The 24,889-nt window shown below is 43.1% G+C and overlaps 3 protein-coding genes across 5 annotated transcripts in view; 1 reads left to right on the top strand and 2 right to left on the bottom strand.

Moving 5' to 3' along the window:
* Nucleotides 1–7,154: 7,154 nt before the first annotated feature.
* On the top strand, nt 7,155–15,670 carry LOC110982590 (neurogenic differentiation factor 2-like). Its single transcript, XM_022241116.2, has 2 exons — nt 7,155–7,284; nt 13,570–15,670. Exon 2 carries the CDS (start codon nt 13,592–13,594, stop codon nt 14,747–14,749), a length of 1,158 nt encoding a protein of 385 aa, XP_022096808.1. The 5' UTR covers nt 7,155–7,284; nt 13,570–13,591; the 3' UTR covers nt 14,750–15,670.
* A 2,092-nt stretch (nt 15,671–17,762) lies between these two features.
* Nucleotides 17,763–24,889, bottom strand: part of LOC147796269 (G protein-coupled receptor 54-like) — a 31,399-nt gene continuing 24,272 nt past the window's right edge. The window contains exons 1-5 of one of the 2 annotated variants that reach the window (XM_087148082.1): nt 21,875–22,007; nt 19,953–20,176; nt 19,565–19,782; nt 19,047–19,182; nt 17,763–18,705 (exon numbers count right to left, since the gene is read on the bottom strand). In XM_087148082.1, coding sequence (XP_087004208.1) covers nt 18,035–18,705; nt 19,047–19,182; nt 19,565–19,782; nt 19,953–20,094 — 1,167 coding nt within the window. In that variant the 5' untranslated portion in view covers nt 20,095–20,176; nt 21,875–22,007 and the 3' untranslated portion in view covers nt 17,763–18,034. Of the gene's footprint in view, nt 18,706–19,046; nt 19,183–19,564; nt 19,783–19,952; nt 20,177–21,874; nt 22,008–24,889 lie in introns of those variants that run through there. The other variant, XM_087148083.1, reaches the window with a different exon arrangement.
* Nucleotides 22,089–24,889, bottom strand: part of LOC110982564 (G protein-coupled receptor 54-like) — a 47,733-nt gene continuing 44,932 nt past the window's right edge. Inside the window, exons 7-8 of one of the 2 annotated variants that reach the window (XM_087148081.1) lie at nt 23,847–24,446; nt 22,089–23,230 (exon numbers count right to left, since the gene is read on the bottom strand). In XM_087148081.1, the coding sequence (XP_087004207.1) occupies nt 23,181–23,230; nt 23,847–24,446 (650 nt within the window). In that variant the 3' untranslated portion in view covers nt 22,089–23,180. Of the gene's footprint in view, nt 24,447–24,889 lie in introns of both variants that reach the window. The other variant, XM_087148080.1, reaches the window with a different exon arrangement.

Below are 24,889 nucleotides of genomic sequence, written 5' to 3'. Positions count from 1 at the left end.
ATTAAAACAAATTACCCCCGTAGTGTACTCGCATTTTTTTGTGTTCTTTCGCACACACTTGAACGTTCGAGATTTGACAAAAAAATAAAACAAAACAAAAAAATAAACGGCAACACTAACACTTTCAGCCCACACCCACTATCCACTTCATCGGCAAGATAAAAACGGGACGCGCATCTCACCAACACCGTTTTTGTCTTACGTCTAACGGCAAGAGAGAGAGATTTGCCTCCATCTACCAGGGCAGAAACGATACGTTAATCATGTTGACGGCCGGATGAAAGGGAATGTCAACTGCAGGGCCGGAAAGAGATTCTCGACAAGCGAGTGAAATTCGGCGAGTTTTAAGTGCCGTTGCGTTTCGCGTGGAGTGATTAAGCGAGACGGGAAAGACTCGCACGAAAAGTGGCACGCACTCCAAAACGGCGGAACGGTCGTGATCGGGGCCTTGTACCCGAAACAGATCAAGGAAGGGGGAAAGCAAAACTCAAGAATTCAGCATTCCAGGTGATTACTGCTCCGTCGGCACACGCTGTTTGCTTTATACAACAAGGGGTGGGTTTGGAAGTACTGCCCTCTCGAAGTTTGGTATTAAGGCCAAACATAGGCTACAGGCTTATCGTAAACTCTGAAGATGTGTAACGTTACAAACCATTAACCCATGAGACCTCAGTACTGGAGCAAAATTTTCCTGTGAATTCAAAATCCCGAATGCACCCAGCTGTTGACCGCCCAACCCCAACCAGAGCCTAGATCAACACATGGGGAACAACCCGGTTTATATAAATTTAACGCTGACTGTGCTGCTTATATTCCATCATTTAACCCGCCAAATCTAAAGCTACCTCGCCATCCCACGAACCCTCCGAAGGGGAAAGCAGGAGATGACTTCTATTATTATAATTCCCCATATCCATTTCACGAGAGGTTGTCCCTTATCAATTTAATACGTGCTTTCCCCGCCCTCCGCCATATTTATTCGTTCAAAGCTGAAGCCACAGGCGGCGCCAAAAGTCCCCGAAGACCACTAGGATGCTTCGGGAGACCAAAAGCAAAAAGAAACTATTTTTCAGGTCGGGTATCAAAAAATATCGAGGGGGAAGAAGTGCGCGCTTGGAGATTAAGCCGCCGCTTCTCTCTGTAGGTTTCTACGGCCAAAAATTATGTCAAAGCACCGGGGGAGGGGAGCGGGGGAACTCGGACCGTCGACTGTTTGTTGAGCAATTTTCGCGCGATAAATGTCTTTCCTCGCGCGGCGTGAAAGCTCCAGGATGAAGCGGGGGGAAAAAAATTATCACTCGCCGGAACGAAACAAACGAATCTCAAAATATTTGCATTATTCCCTGCTGATGTATTGTTTGTGTCAACGCACAGTGTTGTACGCTATAAATGTTTATTTTTCATTAGTAGTTTTTCTACGAGGAACGGCATCAGTCTGGGACTACGCTACGTAGAGGCAACTCTCTACTCTGGACCATAAGATCCTTAAGTAGAAATCCATTCAAGAACGGGCAACGTTTTTATTTTGTCCCAAAAATCATCTCGATGCAATTTTCAAAGGGATTTAGCCAGACTCAAAGTTAGGGCTGTAATTGTAACATATGACGGTTTTACGGACTATAACACGGTTTCGACTTTCTATGAACACCGCTCATTTACCGTTCAGTGGTAGAACACGTAGACCGGCATTTGTATACCCAGTATGCCTTTATTGTTGGTAGCATACACACGTTGTCGAAGTATCGTGCAACTGAACGTGCGCCGGTTATGTGTATGTACTCTGTAGGCCCTACATACATGTTTATAAATTTTAACAGCGGAACGGTTTCCAATTATTTCCCATTCCCTTCCTTGCCAATTGGAGCCACTTCGTCAATAAGTGTACGAATAACTTCATTCGGGTTTCTGGCCACAGATATGCTGATTAACTTTGAGAGACGGGTTTACTTGCTCTTTGGTTTGTAAAACATTAATGAAGCGCGAGGCATAATTACTGCGCCCGCATACAACAGCAATTGAAGCAGACTCCATCAATGCAATACGGCATGACAATGTTGAAACCCCACGACAAGGGTAGAGTGCCTTTTGATCCTCCGTAAATACTGCCTTCAATTCCACAAGGTATCATCAGTTCTGTAAACTTCTGACCTACTCGTTCCAGGAATGTAGGCTTGTGTTTCAAAACAAAACGGTAGACTTACAAACGCATTAGCCGTGCACCGTTTCACTGAACCCGGGCGGATCCTTTCCCGCCCTGTAGCTGTCTGCTAATAACCATTTTCATTTTCCGAGGGAGACGAGCTCGAACTGCTCTCCAAGTCACGATGTCAAGTAGATTGGAATTCCGCGGCTGCCTGGCAACGAGCGTGGAGGTGAAATTGAGCCTTTAGGTGGCCGTGTCGGTCCGGGCTTCCACTGCAATCGGGTCATCACCGAGAACGGATTGATTAATGGGCCTTCACGCGGCGGCCATCTTGGTTTTCTCGTACGCGCACCATCCCTTGTCTCGGGTGCTTGTGATTAAATTAGTTTAATGTCGCGCTTCTTTTTAATCAGGATAGGTCCCTTGAGGAGTAGTTAAAACAAATATGGAAAAAAGTGATGTTACTGTTGTCGTTCTACACGTCAGGGTCTCTGAGTCTCACAACGAGGCTGATGCCGACAGGCGATGTCAGTGGAGTCACAACGGGGGTACAGTTTTTCTCCAGTGGAGGTCCGCAGGCCTACCTCGGGGGGCCTCCCCCTCGAAATATTTAAGTGTACACATTATGCACAAGCCACAGTTTATTTGTTTTCAGTACTCCCTTAAAAAAAGTGCGCACCTTCGAGTCCCTTTCTACCGCTAAGTTTCTCCTTACTTAAAAACTCTGGGTGATGTTGACCCATTTTTCTTTTTTCTCCAACAAAAAGGAGTGCGACTGCTTTGTTAAAATGAAGAACCAAGTGCGGTGCATTTAATTAAAGGGGTCAGAGCAGATAAGGCTCCTACTCTATTTATGACCTTAATTAATGAAGGACACAAAGATCTGCTTTTCTGTCGCCTATTTTATAACTATATAGGCTAAGCTAGTTAAGTTTTCTTGTGCTTTAACGTAATACGCGTGTAAATTTCTACCAGTTGACACGACTGAATGTGAACCCATTGTCTACACGCGTCACCGTGTGTGCTTAGGCCTATTACCTAAACGTCCCATCTTTAATAGATTCCATTTTTTAAGAACTCACCACGTGAGGCTTTTATTGCGATTTCAGACCGATATTCGTCCATTTCTATCAACACACGAAACGAAAGTCAGGCGTTGGTTTGTTATTCTTGGAGCTTGGCAGGGTTTATACAGCGATTTTCGGTACGGCAGATGCGCACCAACCCAAGCGTAACAGGCCCCGGAGTGCCAAGCGAGCCTCGCCCGCCGAGCTCATACCGTGGTCTGCGAGCCAGCCACGGCGAAGGGCAGACAGACGCAGTCCACATGGGACCCAGTATCGCCGCACCACTAATGACTTGACGCCCTACGTTCATTTGCGGGATTTCTGGTGGAATCGTGGCTGACGATGGAAAGGGGGGGGGGAGAAAAGTTGACTACAATATCGAAGACTCGTGGCCATAATAGACACAACGGATTTCTACCCGGGGACCATCATATATACCGTCACTTTATGATGTGTTTGCCTAGAGGGGGGAAGAGAGCCGCGAATGAGGGGCTGAGATGATGGGAGCTTTTCTCGGCGATCGGCCGGCTCGCACCTGAGACCAGACCACTTAGAGTCGGCTTCTGGCTGAGCAGCGCGCTAACAAAGACACTGAACACTCCCGGGGATTACATTTCTCCCGTCGTTGCTGTTAAGAGAGTCGCGCGTGTAGGATGATGATAATGATGAGACTATGCATGCAAGGCCGCTAAAAGAGCGATGCTGGCTGGCCAACTCTCTCTCCCTCTATCTCCCCCGCCGTTTCTCGGTTTATTGGATTTCTTACGGATTGGTGTACGATTAGAGACAATTTGCGGCCGAGCACGGATCACAACGCGAGAGGGGATGTGAGGCCCACTGTCAACGGCCTCTTCAGACCAATTCAACAAAGTCAAAACACGATGAATCAATGTTCCCACTGTACCGTTTGTCCTCTGTGTTGTGTTGACTTTTTGATTTGTAATCTACAAATTCTCAATCTACAATGTATAATTGTTAGCATCAAAGTACTCACGTTATTTCTCACTTGGAGTCTGTTTTATAGAGTTTTCAGGTGCATAAATAGGCCAAACCTTTCCTCGATGTCCAAAGGCATCTATGTCAAGACTCATTTTTTCGTATGTTTGTCCGATAAGAAAACTACACCATATAGGACCTTAACTGTCGGAGTGAGAAGTAGAGGCATTTATCACTAACTCGTTCACGGTCAGTGGATGGCACCAAGAGCAGAACACGGCCCGAAGTTTCAAATTGACGGTTGATAATTTCCAGTGCTTTAAACAGTGCACAAACAACCCTGGAGAAATCAAGCCGGACTGCGGCAGAGAATCAGCCCTTTTGGTTATAATCTTTCAGCATCGGTGGGCCTTCATTTGGCACTGGTTTTCCCAGAGCACAATGATACGATTTCTCTAATTGAATAGACTCTTCGTACGTCGACAATATTCTTACACGTGTAGTGTGATAAGTAATCACATTTTGCCGCCAAAAAAACCGCGTTCACTTTTCGAAATTGCAGAAATCGGATTAGGGCGGTAATAAGGACGGCGAGTCGGCCGAAATCTCAGGCTAATGCAACGCTGTTTGCGGGGAATTGAATTAGGTAATTTTCTGAAATGGGAGTCGTGACGGATCGCGTCCATCGGATAAGCGCTGGGTTTGCTCTGGCTAAAGACAATTATAGCCGGGCGCGCCTCGGGAACGTAAACCCTGCGTTAAACTAAAACGAGAAAATTATGAATTCCCACTTGCGACTCGTGCGTCTCACTGATGATTCATTTTGCTCGTGTCTGCACGAAATTGTTGTTCGTCTGAGCACATTTTTTAAAATAAAAAGGAACTTCGGAAAAGAGACCGCTTTTAGAAAGAAAAAAATGAAATGTCACCCCCGGGAGACGTGGCCGTAAATCCCCAGGGGGTAGGGGTATATATCTCCCCACACTTTTTGTGGTGGGAGGGTGGGCTATTAAATCACCCCCACACACTTTTTGTGATGAGTAAAAAACCAAAGTGGATTGGGAAGAATGTTTTGGATTTCTCAACGACTAAAATGTTTGGAATATCACTAAAAAGGAAAACAATTTTTAAAGTCATGATATGCCTTTCTGATGTAAGATTCTGCATGGATTTGATGCACATTACTGATGTACATCTTTATCACAAACATCGCCCCACTGTGTATATGGTGTTGCCCCCAGCCCTTTTTTCAAGTTTTCACGGTCAGGCAAGTCATCCCCACTTTCTCCCCCCCCCCCCCTTTTTCCAGCACAGATTTACGCCACTGCCTGGAGAGTAAAGCTCTGGAGAAGTTGAATTCAAAGAACAAAATTAATCAAAATTTGCCTACAGGCCAAACGCCAAAAGGGTGACACAGGACAGTGTCGAAATGTGCCATGCCCCATAAAGAAGTTTCATTCTACGAGCCGAACAAACAACTGTGGCTCTTACCTATATAACACACACTGATTTGTCTCATTTCAAAAAAATCGTAACATACGAGGGTGTTGGTTACCAACGCTTTTTAATGAAACGCGGAAGACCTCCCATCACAATCAGGATCTACATGTGCACTTAGAGTGTACTCAGAAAACAAGTCTGTTGATCTTGATTCAACCACCCCCCAGCCAATAAAGCTAACTTTCAGAACAATGATCACCAACTTTGAGTAAACTGTATGACTGTCTGAAGTAATATAGTATAGATGGCCTCAATGTTTAGCGAGATCATTGACAGGGACCGATCCCGACATTCATTACACGTCGTCATTTATCTTCCCACCTGTCGCTACATTTGCTCGGCCCAGGGTGTGCTGCACTTGTTACGATATACACCCTTGGTTGGGACGGGTCTGCCGCACAGATTGGGACAAATTGGCCGAAATTGGACTAGATTGGGCCAAATTGAGCTCCGAGTGAGTTCCAAGGCACACGGCCGTTGCCGTCTGGCTGCGAACCCTCGCCTACCTACCTTTCCCTCGTTAATCAATTACATCCCAAGTCGAGATGATACGCTCTGGGGAGTGCTCACGCATTAGCCCTAATCCTTATGACCTTGACGTGGGATAAATTCTTTTCCCATAATAGATACTTAGGGTGGAAAAACAGACAAGTTCAAAGCAGTGATAGACACCCATCAACATACTAATAACACTTTTTAAAAAAACCCTTTACAATATAGGACAGCTCCAAAATTATGGTGTAAATTCTACACCTGTGCATAAACACTGCGAGAAATATCGCATTTGAACACCTTTTGTGTCATTACTCGCCCAAACTAGATGCTGAAAGAAGACAAAAATACACTGAAACTGATTTTCATTTTAACGTGTTTCCCGTTAACTGTTTCAAACGATTTGGGTATTACCTTCACGATATCAGGAATCCAATCGCTGATCATTCACAAAGGCAGATGACAACTATACCACGAACTTTACATTTGAAAATCATCTTTACTTGGACGGAAACGAATTCTCAACCTGTTTATTGGCTTGTAACACTTTGCAATCTTGTTCAATAATCACTCTGATATTTGGGGGGGGGGGTTAATACGCCCCCTATTGATTAAGCTTCGCGTTGCAGTTCATTACAGAGTCGTTCGTCGGCACAGCTAGGCAAAGCAGAAAGGTCATTATATTAATGTTGTTTCAAGTGTTTACGCATACATAACCACGGAGTCTTCTACTCGATTTAGCCCCGCAGGGCGCTAGAGAAAAAACCACTCATTCCGAGCACAACTGGACAGATGGACTGCAAGTGGAACGCCCGCCCGCACCACTCCAGGAAAGTAAGATTCCAACTACTTGCAGACGGCCCACTGCGCATGTTCAGGTGACTTTTTCCCCCGACCATCACGATCTAGTTTCTAATTGGTTCACAGCACTCGGTTCGGCCCGTACGAGATCACGTGCTAAATTTGCTACGCGCACTCGCGTGTGCTGTATTTAGACAGTGAACTTTCCGCACGGTGTCATTTTGTTTTCAACCTTCTGTTCAGGACGGCGGTGGTTTATTTCGCTACCGTGTCTGGAAGTTGCGTTTGTTTTGGTACTCCATTGATGGACTTATACTGAAATATCTCCTTTTGCTTCTGATATTGGTAAGTAAATCTTCATTCTGTCATATGGTAATTTGAAAATATTATTACAAGACAAAGAAGTACTTCCTGGGGATTTTTTGAAGGAATTGGTTATTTCCACAGAACACTAGGTGGTGCTGTAAAAGCATCATGCAACACATTATTGTAATCAGCTGCTTCCCAATGCTGATTTGCGGTTTATGAGGCTTTAAGAATATCAGGGCATCATTTCAGCAACACTGTCGTTATTAATCATTCCTGTACTTATTTAAAATGACACAAGGGAAACTATTTCCTTATGAAAAGAAATTTACGATCCCGGATGTTCACTTTAATTTTGGCTGATAATTTGTGTGAGGGCGGAAGGCAGAGCATCATATTAGTAAAAGGGCTACTTCACTGCAGAAAACTTGGTGCTATCAGAGGACCTTTCCAACACTTTTCACTATAGTGTTGACATTCTGGGTGTTACTTTTAACACCCTCCAATGCAATGCACACCGGCGGTGTTAAAGCAACACAGTTTGATAACACTAACAAGTGTTGTTTTGAACGTCGGCGTTTTTGCAGTGTTGGCATGATTGTTGCTGAAGCGTTTAGCCATTATTTTGGATGCATCCAATACACCCATATTAACAATTGCGTTAGGTGCGATTGTTATATATGTACCACCTGTCGACGCATGTCGTATGGCTTACACTTTTGCTGGACAAAACATATGTGGTGCTATAAGCTGACGTGTTGACGAGTTTAGAGGGAACAATGACTATTTTCTACGATGCTTTATATATAAAGCACCGTATATGACTTATATAAATGATATCAATTGCACAATTAGAAAAACAGCTTGATGGTAAAGGTCATTTCCTTACATTTCATGTCCTTTATTTTATATTGTTATTAATTAGGCCTATGTCTTTTTCAAAAAGAAAAGAAGACATGAATGAGTACAACTACGATCATGAAGATCTAAGATTTTGAAAATTCACTTAATGAATTTTTGCTGACACTATGACCAGCGATAAGATATGATCTATTCTTGACGCCACTTTCATGACCAAATGTTGTTCCATATAATTATTTACAATTAAGATGAGGCGGGTTGAATCTTTTGATTCTCTAGGAATGGATATTAAATAGGCTTTTTTAAGGAAACTTTGAAATGCTCAGACTAAAAACCACAAATAGTGTGATGAAGCCGACTTCCTACGGTTGGATATTTTACTCGGAGCATCTAGAACATAAAAATCGGACTCGGCAAGAAATTGATACCATAATTTGCGTCAACAAAGAAGATTGACCGGTGAGCATGTTGAATGTACAAGATGCACACTCATCTGCACAAAACTATGTCAAATTAACAATATGCAGTTTCCTGTGTGGAAAAAATAAACATGTGATGCCACGTGCCAAGAATTCATGATCGTGAACGTTCGATACATTTGCCACAGTTATCACGATGATACATTGTAACGCTATTTGGTGACATGCAGTCTTTTCATGACATGCAGTCGGTGTCAAAAGCTGGTTTTCACCTGGTCACAATTATTACATCTCATGTTTTAGTGCACATGAATGCACTGCGCAGTAATTATCTCCATGTGCGACTGCATTTGTGGAATTGATTTAAGTTCGTGAATTTGAGAGGGAAAAAAAGTTTTAAACCAGTCCTTAGATAACGAAACGATAGTCCGCATAACAATAATAACCTTATGCGGGAACGTGTGCAGACGGATATCCGGTTCAAGGATTCCTAGCCCATGGAAAGCATTAATATCGTTATATCATAGGTATAGACGACTTGCATCGTTTTTGCAAGCTAGACCAATATGGCGAAGGAGGTTATATGAAATACCACATTGTTGTCTAATAGGCCTACTGTCGATTACCAAGTAAAGCGAATGAGAATGGAAACCTTTCGCTTTTCACTCAAACTTATTGCTACACTGTCAGAGCGAATCTTGCTTTACATTTTCATTTTGTTATTGGCATTGTGCCGTCTGCGCAAAGCTTGCCGATCGTAAAATATATTATCCAATGTATCGTATTAAGGTTCCCGCCAAAAGTATATATTATCGTGCGCGATCTAGCCGCGAAATTTAAGCCGTAAGTAAAACGTAACAGGCCATGCGTCATTGCGTGGCAGCGATCTCTGGTTACTTGTTATTGCTGCGTAACGCACGAGTGGCCATCATCTCAATTATCTTGTCTCTTGCTGGGAGGCAGAAATTGGCTCGCTCCCGCGCTTTTTTCTCCCGACCATGGGAGGTTTTTGTTTTGAGATCGAGGCTGTGCATAACCAGGGATTCTACTCGGTCACGACAGAGGACGTTACGGCCCCAGTCCACCAGGGAGCCGTATAGGCCACCGGGCGTGGGACGGAGTGGACGTTTTCGCGTGTCGCGAGCCGGGGAAAAGTCTTATTTAACAACAGAGATAATTAGCGAGGGATCCCGGGGGAGCTCTTCCTCTGGCCGTGAATTATTCCGGAATACGAAAAGTGTCACATTTTGGCCGAGGCGTTGCTATGCGCAATCAATCACATCATAATGAGTCATTTCGGGTGAGAGCTATTGTTCAGCTGTGCATGACTCAAGACAAAGACAAAGACAAAGGAATGATACAGAAGGCTTTGTGCATCCCACAGGAATTTCATTTTCATGGAGACTTAAAATCTGTAAGAATTTAAATTTTACTGGGCTTTAAGACATACGCGGTCGGATTCCTCGTTTATGGGTTTATTCATGTACTTGGTACACAGCACTTAATGTATTGCACTTTGGTTTATCAGTTCCCCCGAATGTGTAGTTATCAATACAATGTATTCAGGTGTCGGCCACCTTGAATTGAAAGTGAGGCAAAACGTTTTATTTGGGGGACCTAGGTGTAAAAATATAAGCGAAACGAAATAAACGTTCGTACAGGTTCATGCCAGATTTTGTTTAGAACTATTTAAAACTGGCGATAAATTATATCTAAATGTTTTTAAGCAACATTTAAAAAAATACAAGTGAGTTGAACTCAAAATAGCCTGGCACCACCCCATTTAACAGATTACATTGAATACGACAGACTTAAGGAACAAGATAAAAAATATTTATTATATTTTCATTTCATATTATCATATTTTCATTCTGCGCTGCTGTCTAACTATTTAGATTACTGCCTCTTATTTTTGGTTGCCCCGTAAGGCTACATGTTAGTTGACCACTGGAATCCCCCCCCCAGTACTATTCATTTTCTGCGAAGTAATATCTTTTTTTAATGGGTATCGCTTGTCTGTATTGTGTGTTTTCATTTTGTTTGTGGACTTTTTTAAAAATAGAAATGTCACAAAGGAAGCATTTACGTGGCATTACACTCAATCCTCAAAGCCACAGATTACAGACCATAATGCTACAAATTACAGAGTAGGCCACAACCACACTGTGCAGAGCCTTGAATCTTTATTGGATTTTTATTTGGCTTTTCGTGTTTCAAATACCAGGTCTATTAAAGCTTCTCCATCCAAATCACCACTCATTGTTTATCGCCTCCCATCCGCCCAACGCCCTCCAGTCAGTAACCAGTTTGAGCTTCCTCTGTCAACCACCCTCTCACACCGGTGCTCCAGCCGTGCCTTCCCGGGACGAGTGCCGCGGTCTTACCGGTTGACATTTCCGATCGTTTTCGCCGCGTGTCCTCCAATTCAATAACAGTTTCCTTCCATTTCCGAGGCTCTCCTGGGCTCGTTCGATAATAATTAACCGGCTTACGAGTGGTTGTTGACTGTAAAAAAAAATAGTCTGGCAGTCGCCGCGCCAAATTGCAACGAGAGTTGATTAGGCTGAGATTAATGACTCTGCTCATTTTCCCTACGCGGACAGACGAAGCAATTGTGAATATGTGGGCAAAATTGATACTTTTTTCAGTGACAACCAGGATAGAAAATTCATTAGAGAGCTGGCTTCTGTAAACCATTTCCACGATGACACAACACCTGTTTCACCGAAAAAAAATTACTCAAGTAAATGAAACACATCAGGATGCAGAGTCTGGCGGAACTGAGTTCCAAGTTTGCATAATGAAAAACTTACTCAGAGCAGAATAATTAGCTTCTTTTCGAAATGTTGTCGTGCGAGGAATACGTGTGGGCCGGACACTTACCTCAAAGACGATTTTTTGGCACAAAGATAAGTTTTTCGGTCGCACTTACACGCATTGTAAAATCACGTGAAGCCATCATAAATATAACGACGTACATGTATTTATGTAAGCCCTATTATAGATTATCCAGTTTAAGATACAAATTCAACAGCAAACCTTTCTGTCTTAATCAAAGCCTGTTCACTCTGGCTTTTTCGAACACAAACAGTTTTTATGCACTTTCGCCACCGGCCGAACTGTTTCTCCAGACCGCAGTTTTGAGATGTTGCGCTTATCTTCAAAGCAGAAGTCAGCCAACGCCTTTCTTCATAACGAGATTTCACTGTCCCAATTAGCGCCAAAAAGTGGTTTCTCACCTCAAGCAACTGCTGATACAGTAACCCAGCAACGGTGGCCTCATGTCCCTCCTCTTCCCCTCTCGCCTTCATCGTCTGCAACAAGCAAGACATCAATTAGCCTATATGGCTTCTGCGCCGCATCACAACCTTTGTCCTCCCGTCTCAGCTTACTCTCAACGTCGACTGCCTACCACTGGCCGTCTTTCTCGGGGAAACCTCAGGGTGTAATGGGCCCGGAGCCCCTTTATAAATCGCGCCCGGAAAGACCCTATTAGCGAGGTGCGATGACAGATGGAGGGATGAGAGGAGATAATAAGCAGAATCAGGAGAATGGAGCAGGGATGTAGCAACACCGGAAGCTTTCTTTTGTTGCCACCACTGTAACCCCGAGAACGAATAGGTCTAGGTATCACCCCCGCCTTCCTACTTTACAAAAAACTTATAAAAGAGAATTTGAAGGAAACATGCATCGGATATTCAGCTGAACTTGATTTTATGCATTAAAATTCAAACAAGAACTAAATACTTGTTTTCATCAGAACTGAATGGAAGGTATTTGTTTTTCAATACTTAGAAAATAATTTCATCACCGTGTACATGAGGGCGCTATATTGATGTCATACAAGGCACTCTTTGTCAAGACAGCATAAGAACAATACAGAAACCAATCCTTCAAAGCGGCCCACCAACAATGTTTGAAGAAATATTAGACACCACCATTGTCAAAACAAGTTGCTCGACATGAAAGCCTTCATCATGGAGCCTACTCCAAAAATGTAGAAAAGTGTGATAAATATCTTGTACATAAAGCTATGGAGACGCTCCTGTTTGTCTTATATGGCATCATGCTCTGGCTCACGAAGATGGAAATTTTCATTAGCATGTGGTGGAGGTCATTGTAACTTGTAAAAAAAAGCTGTACAAGTGCATTCAAATCATAATCATCCCGTTAGAATTACAGGATTCCGCTCCTCCATACATGAAAATAATGTATGCTACATGTAATCTCAAAGAACATCTGGTACTTTGGGGTATCTTGCACTCCAAGTGCGTTTGTAAAGATTGCCTAATGACGAGGACACTTAGGCAACAATTGTCAAAGATTCTGTGACAAAAGTGACAGAAATGTGTAAGAACAAAAAAGACATGAGTCCGTCCGACAACCCGTCAATAAACCTTACTGCCTACCATAAAAACCAAAAAAAAGAAAGAAAGAAAGAAGAAAAGAAATCAGTCTTGCTGCACAGCTGCGTCAAAATATTACTGTGGTGACAAATATGCCTATTCATTCAGTGCAAATAGATTTCTCCCCGTGGCTGATTCAAGTCAGTGTAAGCGCAGACTGGGTTCGCTTAGTGTGGCGCCTTTGCCTGAAATGATGATCATATAATCTTTGCAACACCAAGGCTCTTTCGTTAATTAGCAGTAATCACGGACGAGTGGATGTCGATGGCGCGTGCCAATGTTACATAACAGGGAACGTGCTGGAAGGATTTGCTATTAAGAGGATTACATGTATTGTAGATCACTACATCTGCAATCTATCACAGGATATTAAAGATCGAGCTAAAACTGACACCAGTGCTGTCAATAAGACTCATACAAGAACTGGAAGCAGTTGGTCACGAATATGCACATGTAATGCACATCTTGTTGTTTATTGTTATAATACCAGGATCCCAGACTGTCCAAGACTTATAAGTTACATTTACGAGTAAAACATTCCCTCCACAAGCATCATATTTAGGGATTATACAACTGGACTGTTCAATGAGAAAGTTCACCTTAGCGACAATTATTCAATTGCTTCTGTGTTTTTACAGCTTTTGGGAAATTCGGAACGCCATGCCAACGCTGACGACCCCACCTTTAAGAGATCAGCAAGTGACGTCATCTTTCGCTGAGACTCTGAGCACTGTCCTCCTCAACGACGGAACGGGGACTTGTCATGAGGATGCGGATGATGTCACCGATGACGTTACCAATTGCAATCTAGAGTCATCGTCCTCATCGTCGTCATCGTCGACGAAGGTCAAGACGTCCCGCTCGAGAAAACGAGAAAAGGGCCTCGACGAAAACGGGGAGAAACCACCACCGAAGAAACGCGGCCCGAAGAAGAAGAAAATGACCAAAGCCAGGGCCCAGAAATTCAAACTTCGACGTTTGAAAGCGAACACCAGGGAGCGGAACCGGATGCACGGGCTCAACGACGCGCTGGACCGACTGCGAACGGTGGTCCCCTGTTACTCCAAGACCCAGAAGCTCTCAAAGATCGAGACCCTCCGACTAGCGAAAAATTACATCACTGCCTTGGCGGACATTCTGAGAACAGGCTCGGTTCCGGATACTGTGTCCTTTGCGCAGACTCTGTCCAAGGGCCTTTCGCAGCCCACGACGAACCTCGTAGCGGGCGCTATGCAACTAAACCCGCGCACCCTGCTACCCGAAGACAACCGGAACACTTACGGCGTCTGGCCAAAGAGGGCGCCCTACGAGTCGTCTTACTTTGATCCCACTGACTGTGGCTTCGCTGACCAAGTCGGCAACTCGGCAGTCGACGAAAACTACAACACGGCCAACTTTTCCGGTCCGGACATCACAAGACTGCAGCAGGATGAAGTCATGTACGGGGAAATGTCAAATGGCTACGGCCGCCATTTTGAAGGCACGCCCATCAACAACACCCAGCTGCCGCGAAATGCAAATTACCAATGCCAGTACACCACTACCAACCAAAACCACCAGCTCCTACAACAACACCCCCATGCCCGAATGGACTGTGCTAATGAACCATTGGCGGATGATCTTTTTACATCACTTGGATATACTTCACAGAATACCCGGATGTACGCCTACGGCAGTCCGGTTGGGGCCGCTGGAAGTGGCGCACAGGGGGGCAATATGGGTAACATTTATTCCCCCGGTGGGGATCAATACGTGTCATCGACAATTTGTGACAAGGACTTGGATATATTAGGATGCGGAAACAATATTTTTCATTGATAAATATTTGTAAATCAGAATAACGACTGTTACAACTCCAACCAATTTACCATACCTTTAATTTGTCATTTTTGCTTTTCAGCTGTTGATAGACTATGTTCCCTGATTAATTAATCACGAGAAAAATGCACAGGAACTTCTAAACCAAATTCAAATAATTGGAAGCTTTTTGCGTAAAAGCGTCCCTACGGCAGTAAAGATTAAATTAAATTTTCTGTGTTCGTAAGCAATTTGTTTCAGATTAAATTCCAATTGAAAAGAACTTTACCTTTGTTCTTGCCATGCACACGCAAAATCAACCACACAAATCCCACCGACTAAACTTCCTAAAAGTTAATACAAACAGCGCCCCCATGATACGGAAGTTGAGTAAGCCCAATTGCACAAGGAGATCTTTTCTGATCTTACCATTTTTTAACTTTACGGTGAACTCATTCCGCTGCCAAGTCTGTTTTTATCGAATTGTAAATATTGTATTTTTAAAGAAACAAGCAGATATTTTGTATATATTTTCCTTATAATACGAGGGCATTCCGGTTAGTTTGAAAATAGAACAGGAGTTCAGAACAAGTGGGTTTTCGAAATGCGGTTATTTTTTTTTTCGTTCCTTTCATTGCCTCTATTGACCGAAGTGCAATATTTTACAGTACATTATAAGAAATACCGACAAGAGTATAATTAATTAAAGGCAATTCTTAAGTTGAAACAGTGTGCTTTTTCAGAAGTTTAAAGTGAATGCGTCACTGATTCGACTTCAACACAAGTATCACCATGCTGGAAACCATGCTTCAAAAGTTTCCATCGTTTCTATGATTAAAGGAATGAGATTTCAGGCTTACAGAATTTTACCAAAATAAATAAGACGACGGGTATTGGCCTTTGGCAAGCTGCAGGCAAAATACTTCAGTCATTTGTCATAGACTTTTGTGTTGGTGCAAGCTCAAGTTATTTGCACACGGCCGGTAAGTGCACGTATTTCTGTAATTAACATCATCCTACAAAATCGTTCAGTATCCTCGTTATCCTCCGAAACGTTATACCACGAGGCCACTAACAGCCCAAGCGGAAAAAGTAGTGACAATTTTGAACCCTTTTACGAAGACGGGGTTAACTGTTGTCCCAAATTCACAATTTTGCGTGACATTACTTGTAAGACCTGTGACAAACGTGGTGTCAAAATCACTCATTCTTCCTTCAAATACGGTAAAACACGACAAAGCTAACTCACCACTGCCAGACCAGCGTCCTTGTTGCTGCTGAGAGCACCGATGGACAACTCGGTTGGAACTTCGCCCTACTTGAGTCCATTGATCCAGTATGTTACTTGTAAAATCCAAACAATTCCCGACTGCACCAAAGTCTTCTCAAGGTAAACACCATGCTGTTTGAAGTGGGCACATGCACACAGCTTTGCTGACCGACCGAAACACCAGCACTCCCAATCTACTTGTCATTGCATGTTGCTATCTCTGAACACTCTAATATGGCGAAGAATTTGGATAATGTCCAGAAGTAACTCTGCCTCAGTCGGTGTCTGACCGGCTTTTGTCCCCCCGCCACTAAATTCACTCCAAGTCGTGACACAATATTGAACAGCAATTTTCAAGTTGCGCTCAATGCACAAAAAGGCGCACGTGCCAAGCCAAGCTGGCTTTTGTTGTTGATGCCTTGCGCACGTGCGCGGTTGGCGACTTGGAAGACGATGGAATTTGCACTGAGACAAAAGCTGGCCTGGTAACCTACGGTGGCTGCTAAGGAATCAGTGACATTCGTTTAATCATCTACTGGCATTCTTATTTAATATTTGTCCGTGCTCGATAGCTGTTTATGTATAAAAACGTTAATCTTTCAACTTCGCAATGATCACACAAGGTGGCACACAACCATTCTCTTGTCCAAGAGTTCCAAAAACTATTTTTCTTTTTCAATAACGCGTACCTTATGTGTTTGCTGAATGTTGCGAGTGAGGAACTTCAATAAAAAAAAACCGTTAATTTCAAACGCTGTTCGCCAAAGAATCTTTCGGAAGAAAATAAAAAAAAATCTTACAGACAGAGGAAAAAATGGGCAGAAAATGTAAGCCAAGCAATCGAGTCACTATAGTGCGACTTTCATTAAATAGAATTATATTTTCACATTCCAAGAAGTGAAAACGTTTTGAAGGAAACAAAAGTTGGAATTTACTATCACTAAAGCATGCAAATTTCCTGATGATTTTCGACCTGTGGTTATTTAAACCTTCCCAAATTTGATCTTTACAAACCGTTCAGATATAATGCAATAGCATATAGAGGGCATTAGTTATTTCAATTTGTAAGCTGAATGAATTAACCTTGCTGCAACAACCTATCTACATAAAGAATCCTGACATTACTTACGCCATCACAAATACATGTAATACGAGAAAATATATTCAGAAGTGGATCTTACAATAGTATGTTGCGGTAAATTGCCAAAGAAAATGTCACTCGGATATGGAAGATAGAATAACAACAGCATAAAAGAAAAACAACTTGGACCGTAAAGCCTAGTAATTTTGTGTCTTCGTTGTCGTTTCAAGATTATTAAGTCACAAATCACTGCAAAATTTACTGAAAATTATTCTCAACCTCCTCGAAAGATTTCGACAATAGCTATTTTGCATCGCGCGACATATGATGTGAAATATGAAACGCTGGCACACCTACTTGAAAAAACTGAATTAATAAATGTTTTATTTTTGGTCTTCTTGTCGTGTAGGTATTAGTTATACAAAACCATTGCCAAGACTGTTTAAGCTAAAAAGCTTAATTTTAAAAATGCAAGTGCGCCCTCATTCGGTACAATTCATAGAGATAACACAACTTACAATCTACTTCTTGACCGTGGGCGCCCATGTGCATCCAGGTCACATGTATATTTTCAACTCAGCCTATGAGACCCCACGAACCAGAAAAAAAAACGGCCCCGAATGTCTAAGCTCTGTCGAGTTAATTAAGTCCATTAAATTGAACGCCCTCGATACCACAATGTACATTACGGAAAAACACTTTATTTTTAACAAAAGACACTTCATACACTCCTATTCAGTGTACTGGGTCATCAAAGAGGTTGTTTAAAATCTATTTTTATGACAAAGCAATTCATTCCATGGATCCAAGGGGCGAAGTATCACTATTGATTTTATTAAGATCAGAAACCAGCAGCAATTCAGTTTGAAAATGTTTTCCGGGGCTACCTCGTTCACAATTATGAAGTTGAATTTGCGTTCACGGAATGTTGATTTTTTTCCGAGTGTTCCCACTGTCACTTGGCGGTCGTTTTTGAATTTAAGTCGCTCATCTCTGTGTTGTTATAGCTTGCCCTGGCTCCCCTTGAGCTCGCGCCAACTCTCATAGACCCATGTGGGGACCCCGTCGTCCCTCCCCGACCGTCCGTCTGTAGTCCCGCTTGACGGAAGCAGCAGGGGATGGCCTTCCGAAAGCTCCTTCGAAAGTTCGCCCCGAGAAAGGCGTAAATGAAGGGGTTGGCGCAGGAGCTACAGTAGCTCATGACGTGACCCACCGTCTTGAAGTAAAAAGTCCCGTCCGTGAAGGGGAAGTTGGGGTCCAGCCGGTGCCACATGTTGACGACATGAATGGGGAACCAGCAGACGGCGAACACCACCACCACCGCCAACACCATCCACGTGATTCTTCGCTTCTGCATCAAGCTGCGCGCGGTGTTGACCGCGTCGGCCTGGCCGCTTAGAGCGTCGTTCGGTACCACCCGCTTCCAGAGGTGACGGATCATTGCGCCATAGCAGACAGCAATAGCAGCCAGAGGGAGGGAGAACACCAGAACGAAGGACACGACGACAAAGCACCGGTTCCACGTTTTGCTGGGCCAGTGTTCCGTGCAGTAGGGTTCCACCCCGTGAAAGTCGATGTACTCAATGTCAAAGAATATCAGCACCGGTATGTAGATAATCAGAGCAACTACAAAGCAGACAAATAAATACATGTACATATAAGTGACTGTTTACTGATAATGCAATCTCATTTCCTTACAAATGCTTGACCAATTTTTTAACCACTTCATATCCAATGTCAGTCACAATTTTGATTACCTACACCTGAGGAAAATTCCTCCTAAACATTTGTAAAGATTCTACTGAAGTTTAGAATATCTCAGGTAATTTCATTTGAGGCATCAATCAATTATTCCTAGTCCCCAACATGTTGCGGCCAATTACCTATCGTATGCATGAAGTGATTTTGCTGTCAACTCTAATATGAACATTTTCGATGCCCGTTTAAACAATGAAAACAAAACTTACACAGCCATATGGAGACACTGATGAGGACAGCCATCTGGAGCGTACGGGTCCTCAGTGACTTCAGGGGCCTGACGATAGCGTGGAAGCGGTCGACACTCATGGCAGTCAAAAGAAAGCATGTCGCCTGCGCAGTGACCTTTCAAATAACAAAAAATTGTTCCGGAATTTCAGTGTTTCACTACTCTTACTTGGGGTTGACTTTGCGCGGTATACCGTAGGTCGGAACAAAGGAAAAAATGCTTCAATGTTATTAAAAGAGGTGACAAAACCATCAATCAATATCAATCATAAAGAAGTACTTAGATAGCCCTTTGATTCTTTTAAAACGTGGTGAAATCTGTGAGAAAGTGCGTGTCTTTTTAAATTATGCACCCATTCTAATGAGCAGGTAAGTCTTAGGACTCGTTTTCTTTGTACAGGTAGCAGAGTCCAAACAACGGCACTCCTGGCACTCGATATTGGTCCTCAGGCACCAGGTACCAGACAAAATATCCTCTATTGGCAAATAAATGGCATACCAACTGCAGATAGTACACGGTCTTGCACATGAACCGACCAAAGTAAAAGGCTGGCGCGGTGTAGTGGGCTGCCGTAGGGGGAGCACAGAAAGCAAGGAACAAGATGTCGGAAGCAGCCAGATTCACGATGTAGTAGTTGGTAACAGTCCGCTTACTTGCCTTGATGATGACGTATATCACTAGAGTGTTACCAACGACGCCAACCGTTATCAGAATACCTGAGTGAGCAAAGCAATGCAAACCAAACTGAAGTAACATTAAGGAAATCAAAGACGTGATGGAGACGCAACTTCAATTTTTCTTTGTTGGGCCACCGAGATCAAAGTTGGTCGCTTTTTCACAAAGTGATATTTAGACATTCCCGCCACGTGCAACAAAATCGACTTACTGAAAATAACTGGCATGAGCCAAGTGAGGTAGGCTAAATTACTGGTGGTGTCGCTCTCTGGTGGCGATGTGGCAAACGACGTCAGTGTGCCATTGCCCTCTGCAGTTGATATGAAACGATAGGGCATCATCGCCGTGGTCATCTTTCCCTCCAAATTGTCGGCTTTACGCCAATTGCGACGACAGACTAATTTCAAACAGATTTCTTAGGATCCAGGGATTAACCTGTGGAAAGTGGGGCAAGAAAAACATTTATTTCAGCGGGCAAAATACAAATTTCCAAAGAGTGCATGCACTTAAAGTCAACGAAAATTCCTTTAAGGACGAATATCTAAGGAATGCCATCTTTATACCGGCCGACCACCATTTTGATTTTAAAACAAAAAAAATCTGTGCTCATTTTACGACGACTGAAAAATTATTAAAGTCAACTGTGCTAACTGAACAATACCTGTAGCTTGTTCGACGCATCGTAAGTCACGTGCGTTACCTTCTTAGACTTGACTAATTTCTGGATAGGGTCCGTTAATATTTAAACGACCTTTTCATTTTTCGTCTGTTGGCATTACTAAGAAAATCTTACATTGTCCTAACAGTATATTTATCTTTTTTTCCCTCAAGGCGCATGTTGTTGCGAAGATACCCGTGATCTTTAATTCGATTAAGGCCGTTTCACGGTATAACTTTTCGATCTGCATGCAAGAAACCCAAAGAAAACAAGTCAATCTTCCAGTGACGTATGAGAAAGGGAAAAAGCGGGAAACACGAAGACACTCATGTAATTGATTGGTTGGACATGCACGATAAACTGATGCCAGCGACCCAAACAAACACAAGATCAAATATGTATACCCTGTCATTCATTAACGCCAAATTTCAGGGAGAATTAGGGTTTTCCACAGAGACGGACCTGGAATCAAGATATGTTAATCTAATCGATCAGGTGCTGAAATTGCCAAAGAGCAAAAAAACATTAGATCCAAAGCACAAGACAAGGCATCACATAAGCGTACGTGACAAAGTTGCTAAGTCATGAGATTGCACGATTGTACACTTCTTAAAAAAAGAGGATCTTTTAGCAACTTTTTAACAAAGTAAAGAAAATATGCATTTAGACCGTGATTCTCAATGTAATAGAAATACTATATAGAATTACCAGCACACACAAAAAAACAGATGTGGGCACAAACACAGAGTGACATTATCAGATGGATACACCGGAACTTTAAGCAGCGATTACTAATCTGAGATACCGTTCGTTACTTGCAAACCCTCCATTCTCGATGTGTTTCTTTGCATAAAAAATTGTGTAATAGAGTACCGAAATGTGACGTCACTGGGAACGAGAAAGTGCAGTGCAAACGAATGGAGTACGGGCGTGTGTTGGTTCACGCGCTGGTTCTCGCGCTAATGCCTTTTACACACTAAGGCCGTGTCGGAAACGAGCTTCCAGAGCTATTGTCTACGCGTTTCCACGCATTTCTAATGGAGAGAAGACCTAGCTCTAGACAAGAGATTCGGATGCAGCCTAATTGTGTGCGTGACGGATTCACTTCGGTACTCTATTCGAGGTTGAGATCAGTGTGCATCAATCATAGAGCCTAAAAGAAGGCTTTCGGTTCATCAAAACAGCTGCTTGACACTTGTAAATTATTTATCGCCAGCAAGCTAAACAGTGTCGAGATTGCCACGATATTGATTACGTTTGTGGAGAAGAAATGTGAAGAGTGAGAATGGTTGACTTATAAAACTGTTTTAAAAGGAATAGTGGAAATATCAAAGTCCACAGCAAATTGATGGAAGTAAACGCGTCAGTGTACGGAGGTATCCCATTCAGACCACGACACATGTATTTACATAAGCAACAGAACGGAGCTTATAGAAACAGGAATCGTGCAGGGGGTAACGAGAACATAAACTTACCACGTAAACTCACCACGGTGCTCACTCCAGCATGCAATGTAAGGGAGTTAAAAGATAATTGGAAGAAGTTCGGAGCAATCGCATCTAGCACGGGATGTAGTTAAAACAAGTTTAATACTGGCTCACAGAGTAAGTGGCATTAACTCATTCCGTCAGGTTTTCTCACATAACTTCAATATACAGACATGACACGAAATGGGGCATAAATATGGGCTTTGGTGTTCAGTGCAAGATTATTTTATTTACACCGGTGAAAAACAGAAGTTAAATCTTGTAATAATCACAGATATCATAAAAACGATGACCACCGCGTCAGTATTAAACGAAGACATTTCTGCCGAAAGATAACTTTTGTTTCAAGGAGGTAAAATTTAAAGAACGGTAACTGAGACAGCAAGCTGGTACTGAAATATTGGGCACAAGGAAAAAAGGAGGCAAAGAATATCACAGAGACAAACTGCATTACTTAACTGTGAAAGATAGGCAAGTCTTAAGCCAAACACCAGAGTTAGGAGCAAGTGTTTTATGGGCACATTCGATTGGCAACAGGTTACCCACGCCACTTTCACTCCTCAATCATTTTCTTCAATTTTGGTGATTACACCAGAGTTTGTTTAAAATCTTACACCACTGAATAAAATTGCTTCTTTAACTGTGTTTCCACTGAATAGACCTAGTGTAAAATCCAACTAGTTCAACGAAACAGCGCAATAAATGTACTCATCAATACAGTCAATTTCCTTCACAGCAAAGGACTGTCTTCAGGGATGTTTGTGTCAAATTCAGCAACACGCATTCCCAGTCACTGCGTCAACTGGGATAAGTTTCATATCTCTTTTAAAAATGTATTCGAAGACGAAACAATTCGCCAAGCCAAAGAAATAGCATAACATTACAATTTCACAGCCATTAGCGTGCATGGCTTTGATGAAAAATCACTTTCCAACAGCAGGTACTGAAATTATATTTACAAAGCTATTATTAAAAAGCTCATTACGGTTATTTAGGCTTATATTTACAAATTGCAGATATTACCTGAATCAGCTATACACATCAAGATCATCAGATGTATATCACAATTAGTAAGAACGCCACAATCTTACTTGTTTTTGAGGCTGACATTTGCATCAAACTTATAGAGAGGTCAATTCTTCCGCAACAGGATTTCTTCCCATTTAAAAATTAAAATGTGGCGTTTTCTCCTAGGGGGCGCAATTCTTATGGAAGCGATCATTGGTCCTGGTAGATGCCGACCTACATACTGACAAAGAGGGCGCCCTATCTGTTACACTAATCCGGGGACCATTTAAGGTTCTCGGGTCTCGTTGACGTCAGTGGTCGGGCACTGCCTTGGGACTGCATCAAAAGACAAAAAGCATAAAACATTTATCTTACCATGGCTTCGATGAGCCATCATAATTATGACGAAGTGGTACCCCATGAGTTATTACAAGTACTGTACCAAGTATAGGCCTATCCATGCGGCAGCATCATGCACGTTTGCTGAAGAAAATGTATTGTGTTCTTGTTTGTTTTTGAAACAGAGGATTTTGCACTGCGGGGAGACAGGAAGGTCAAGGAGGCACTAAAATGACTTCAATTATTGTGGCTCAGCCAAATCTTGCAATAAAATTTGGCTGGGTGCATAAAACTACCTTATTTCCGGTAGATTTCGCTGAGCAGCACCATGGTAAAGGTTTCATCTTTCGTCGGTTGAAATGCAAATGACGGAACATTACGGTTTATGTTTCTTGAATGGACAACTTCGAGTTTGAACCAACCGTGTGTCTTTCCTTGCCCTTCCTGCCACCTCTCTTTAAAGTCACTGCATGCACTCGCCAGCAAAAACTGAAATAGGCTAGGCAGCGCCCCCTAGAGTCAGAACACGAAGTCCCCATAGGGTCATATTATGCGTCTACTCTAGAAGGCAAGCTGCTCATTTGTGTGTTACTGCCAGTCCTGGTGCTCGGACCTGCCACTAAAGTGGATCCCTGGTTAGCACCCGTCACCCCTCGCCTGGCCTCGTCTCTGTCCGCCCTGGCCCTCTTGAAGCAGCAAGGAAACGCCTTCCGGAAACTTTTCCGGAAGTTCTCCCCTAGGAAGGCGTAAATGAAGGGGTTGGCACACGAGTTGACGTAGCTCAGCACGTGACCGGCGGTTTTGAGATTTAGAGCGTGGTTCGTGTAGACAAAGGAGGCACCGAAGCTGGACCACAGTGAGTAGAAATGGAGCGGGAACCAGCAGACGGTGAACACTATCACCACTGTTAACACCATTAACGTGATCTTCCGTTTCTGCTTCAGATTACGCTCGGTGTTGGCGGTGTTTGCCGGGCCGCTGACGGCGTCAGAAGGCGCCACGCGTTGCCACAGGTGACGGAGCATGACCGTGTAGCAAACAGCGATGACAACCAGAGGGAGTGCGTACGGAAACAGGAATGTCATGATCGTGTAGGCGAATTCCAACGTCCCGCTGGGCCAACTGATGAGGCAGTATGTGGTCAGAGTGCCCTGGTACACGAGTTCTTGGAGGTCAAAGTAAAGCGGGAACGGGATATACAGCAGAAAAGCAGCTGAAAATAGAAAAAATGCGGGATATGCTATAAATACGTAGCTCCTGTAATTGCATATAGGCCTAGACTTATTCAGCCAGCTCTGTGGGCCTCAAGCTGGACCAAGAGAGGGCGCCATTTTCTTAGCAACGGAGGCTCCTTTGGTAGGAACTGAACTTCGCTGGTTTGACTTAGAAACGCACGCATCACAGTCGCATCGCTGCCTACAACTTTAACACTCCAGACCAAAGCGGCTCTTATCATTTTCTTATCATTCTCTTATCAGGAATGCGAATTTGCCCATAGTTTTGATTTTAGTCGGGCGCCGCGCAGATCCCAATATTTTTATGTAGTTTTGAATGGGATCTGGTGGTCTACGCATTTCTATGTCTTTGATCCACCCTGAGTTGAAATGCACCCTCACCGGCGAGAGAAGGACAGACTGGTACGATGAAGTTTTCCAA

Source organism: Acanthaster planci, linkage group LG17 (assembly GCF_054643075.1).
Source record: "Acanthaster planci isolate LZ-2023a linkage group LG17, COTS_SCS, whole genome shotgun sequence".
NCBI lineage: Eukaryota > Metazoa > Echinodermata > Asteroidea > Valvatida > Acanthasteridae > Acanthaster > Acanthaster planci.
Note: the sequence above shows the minus strand (reverse complement) of the source record. Positions and strands in the feature narration are given on the sequence as shown.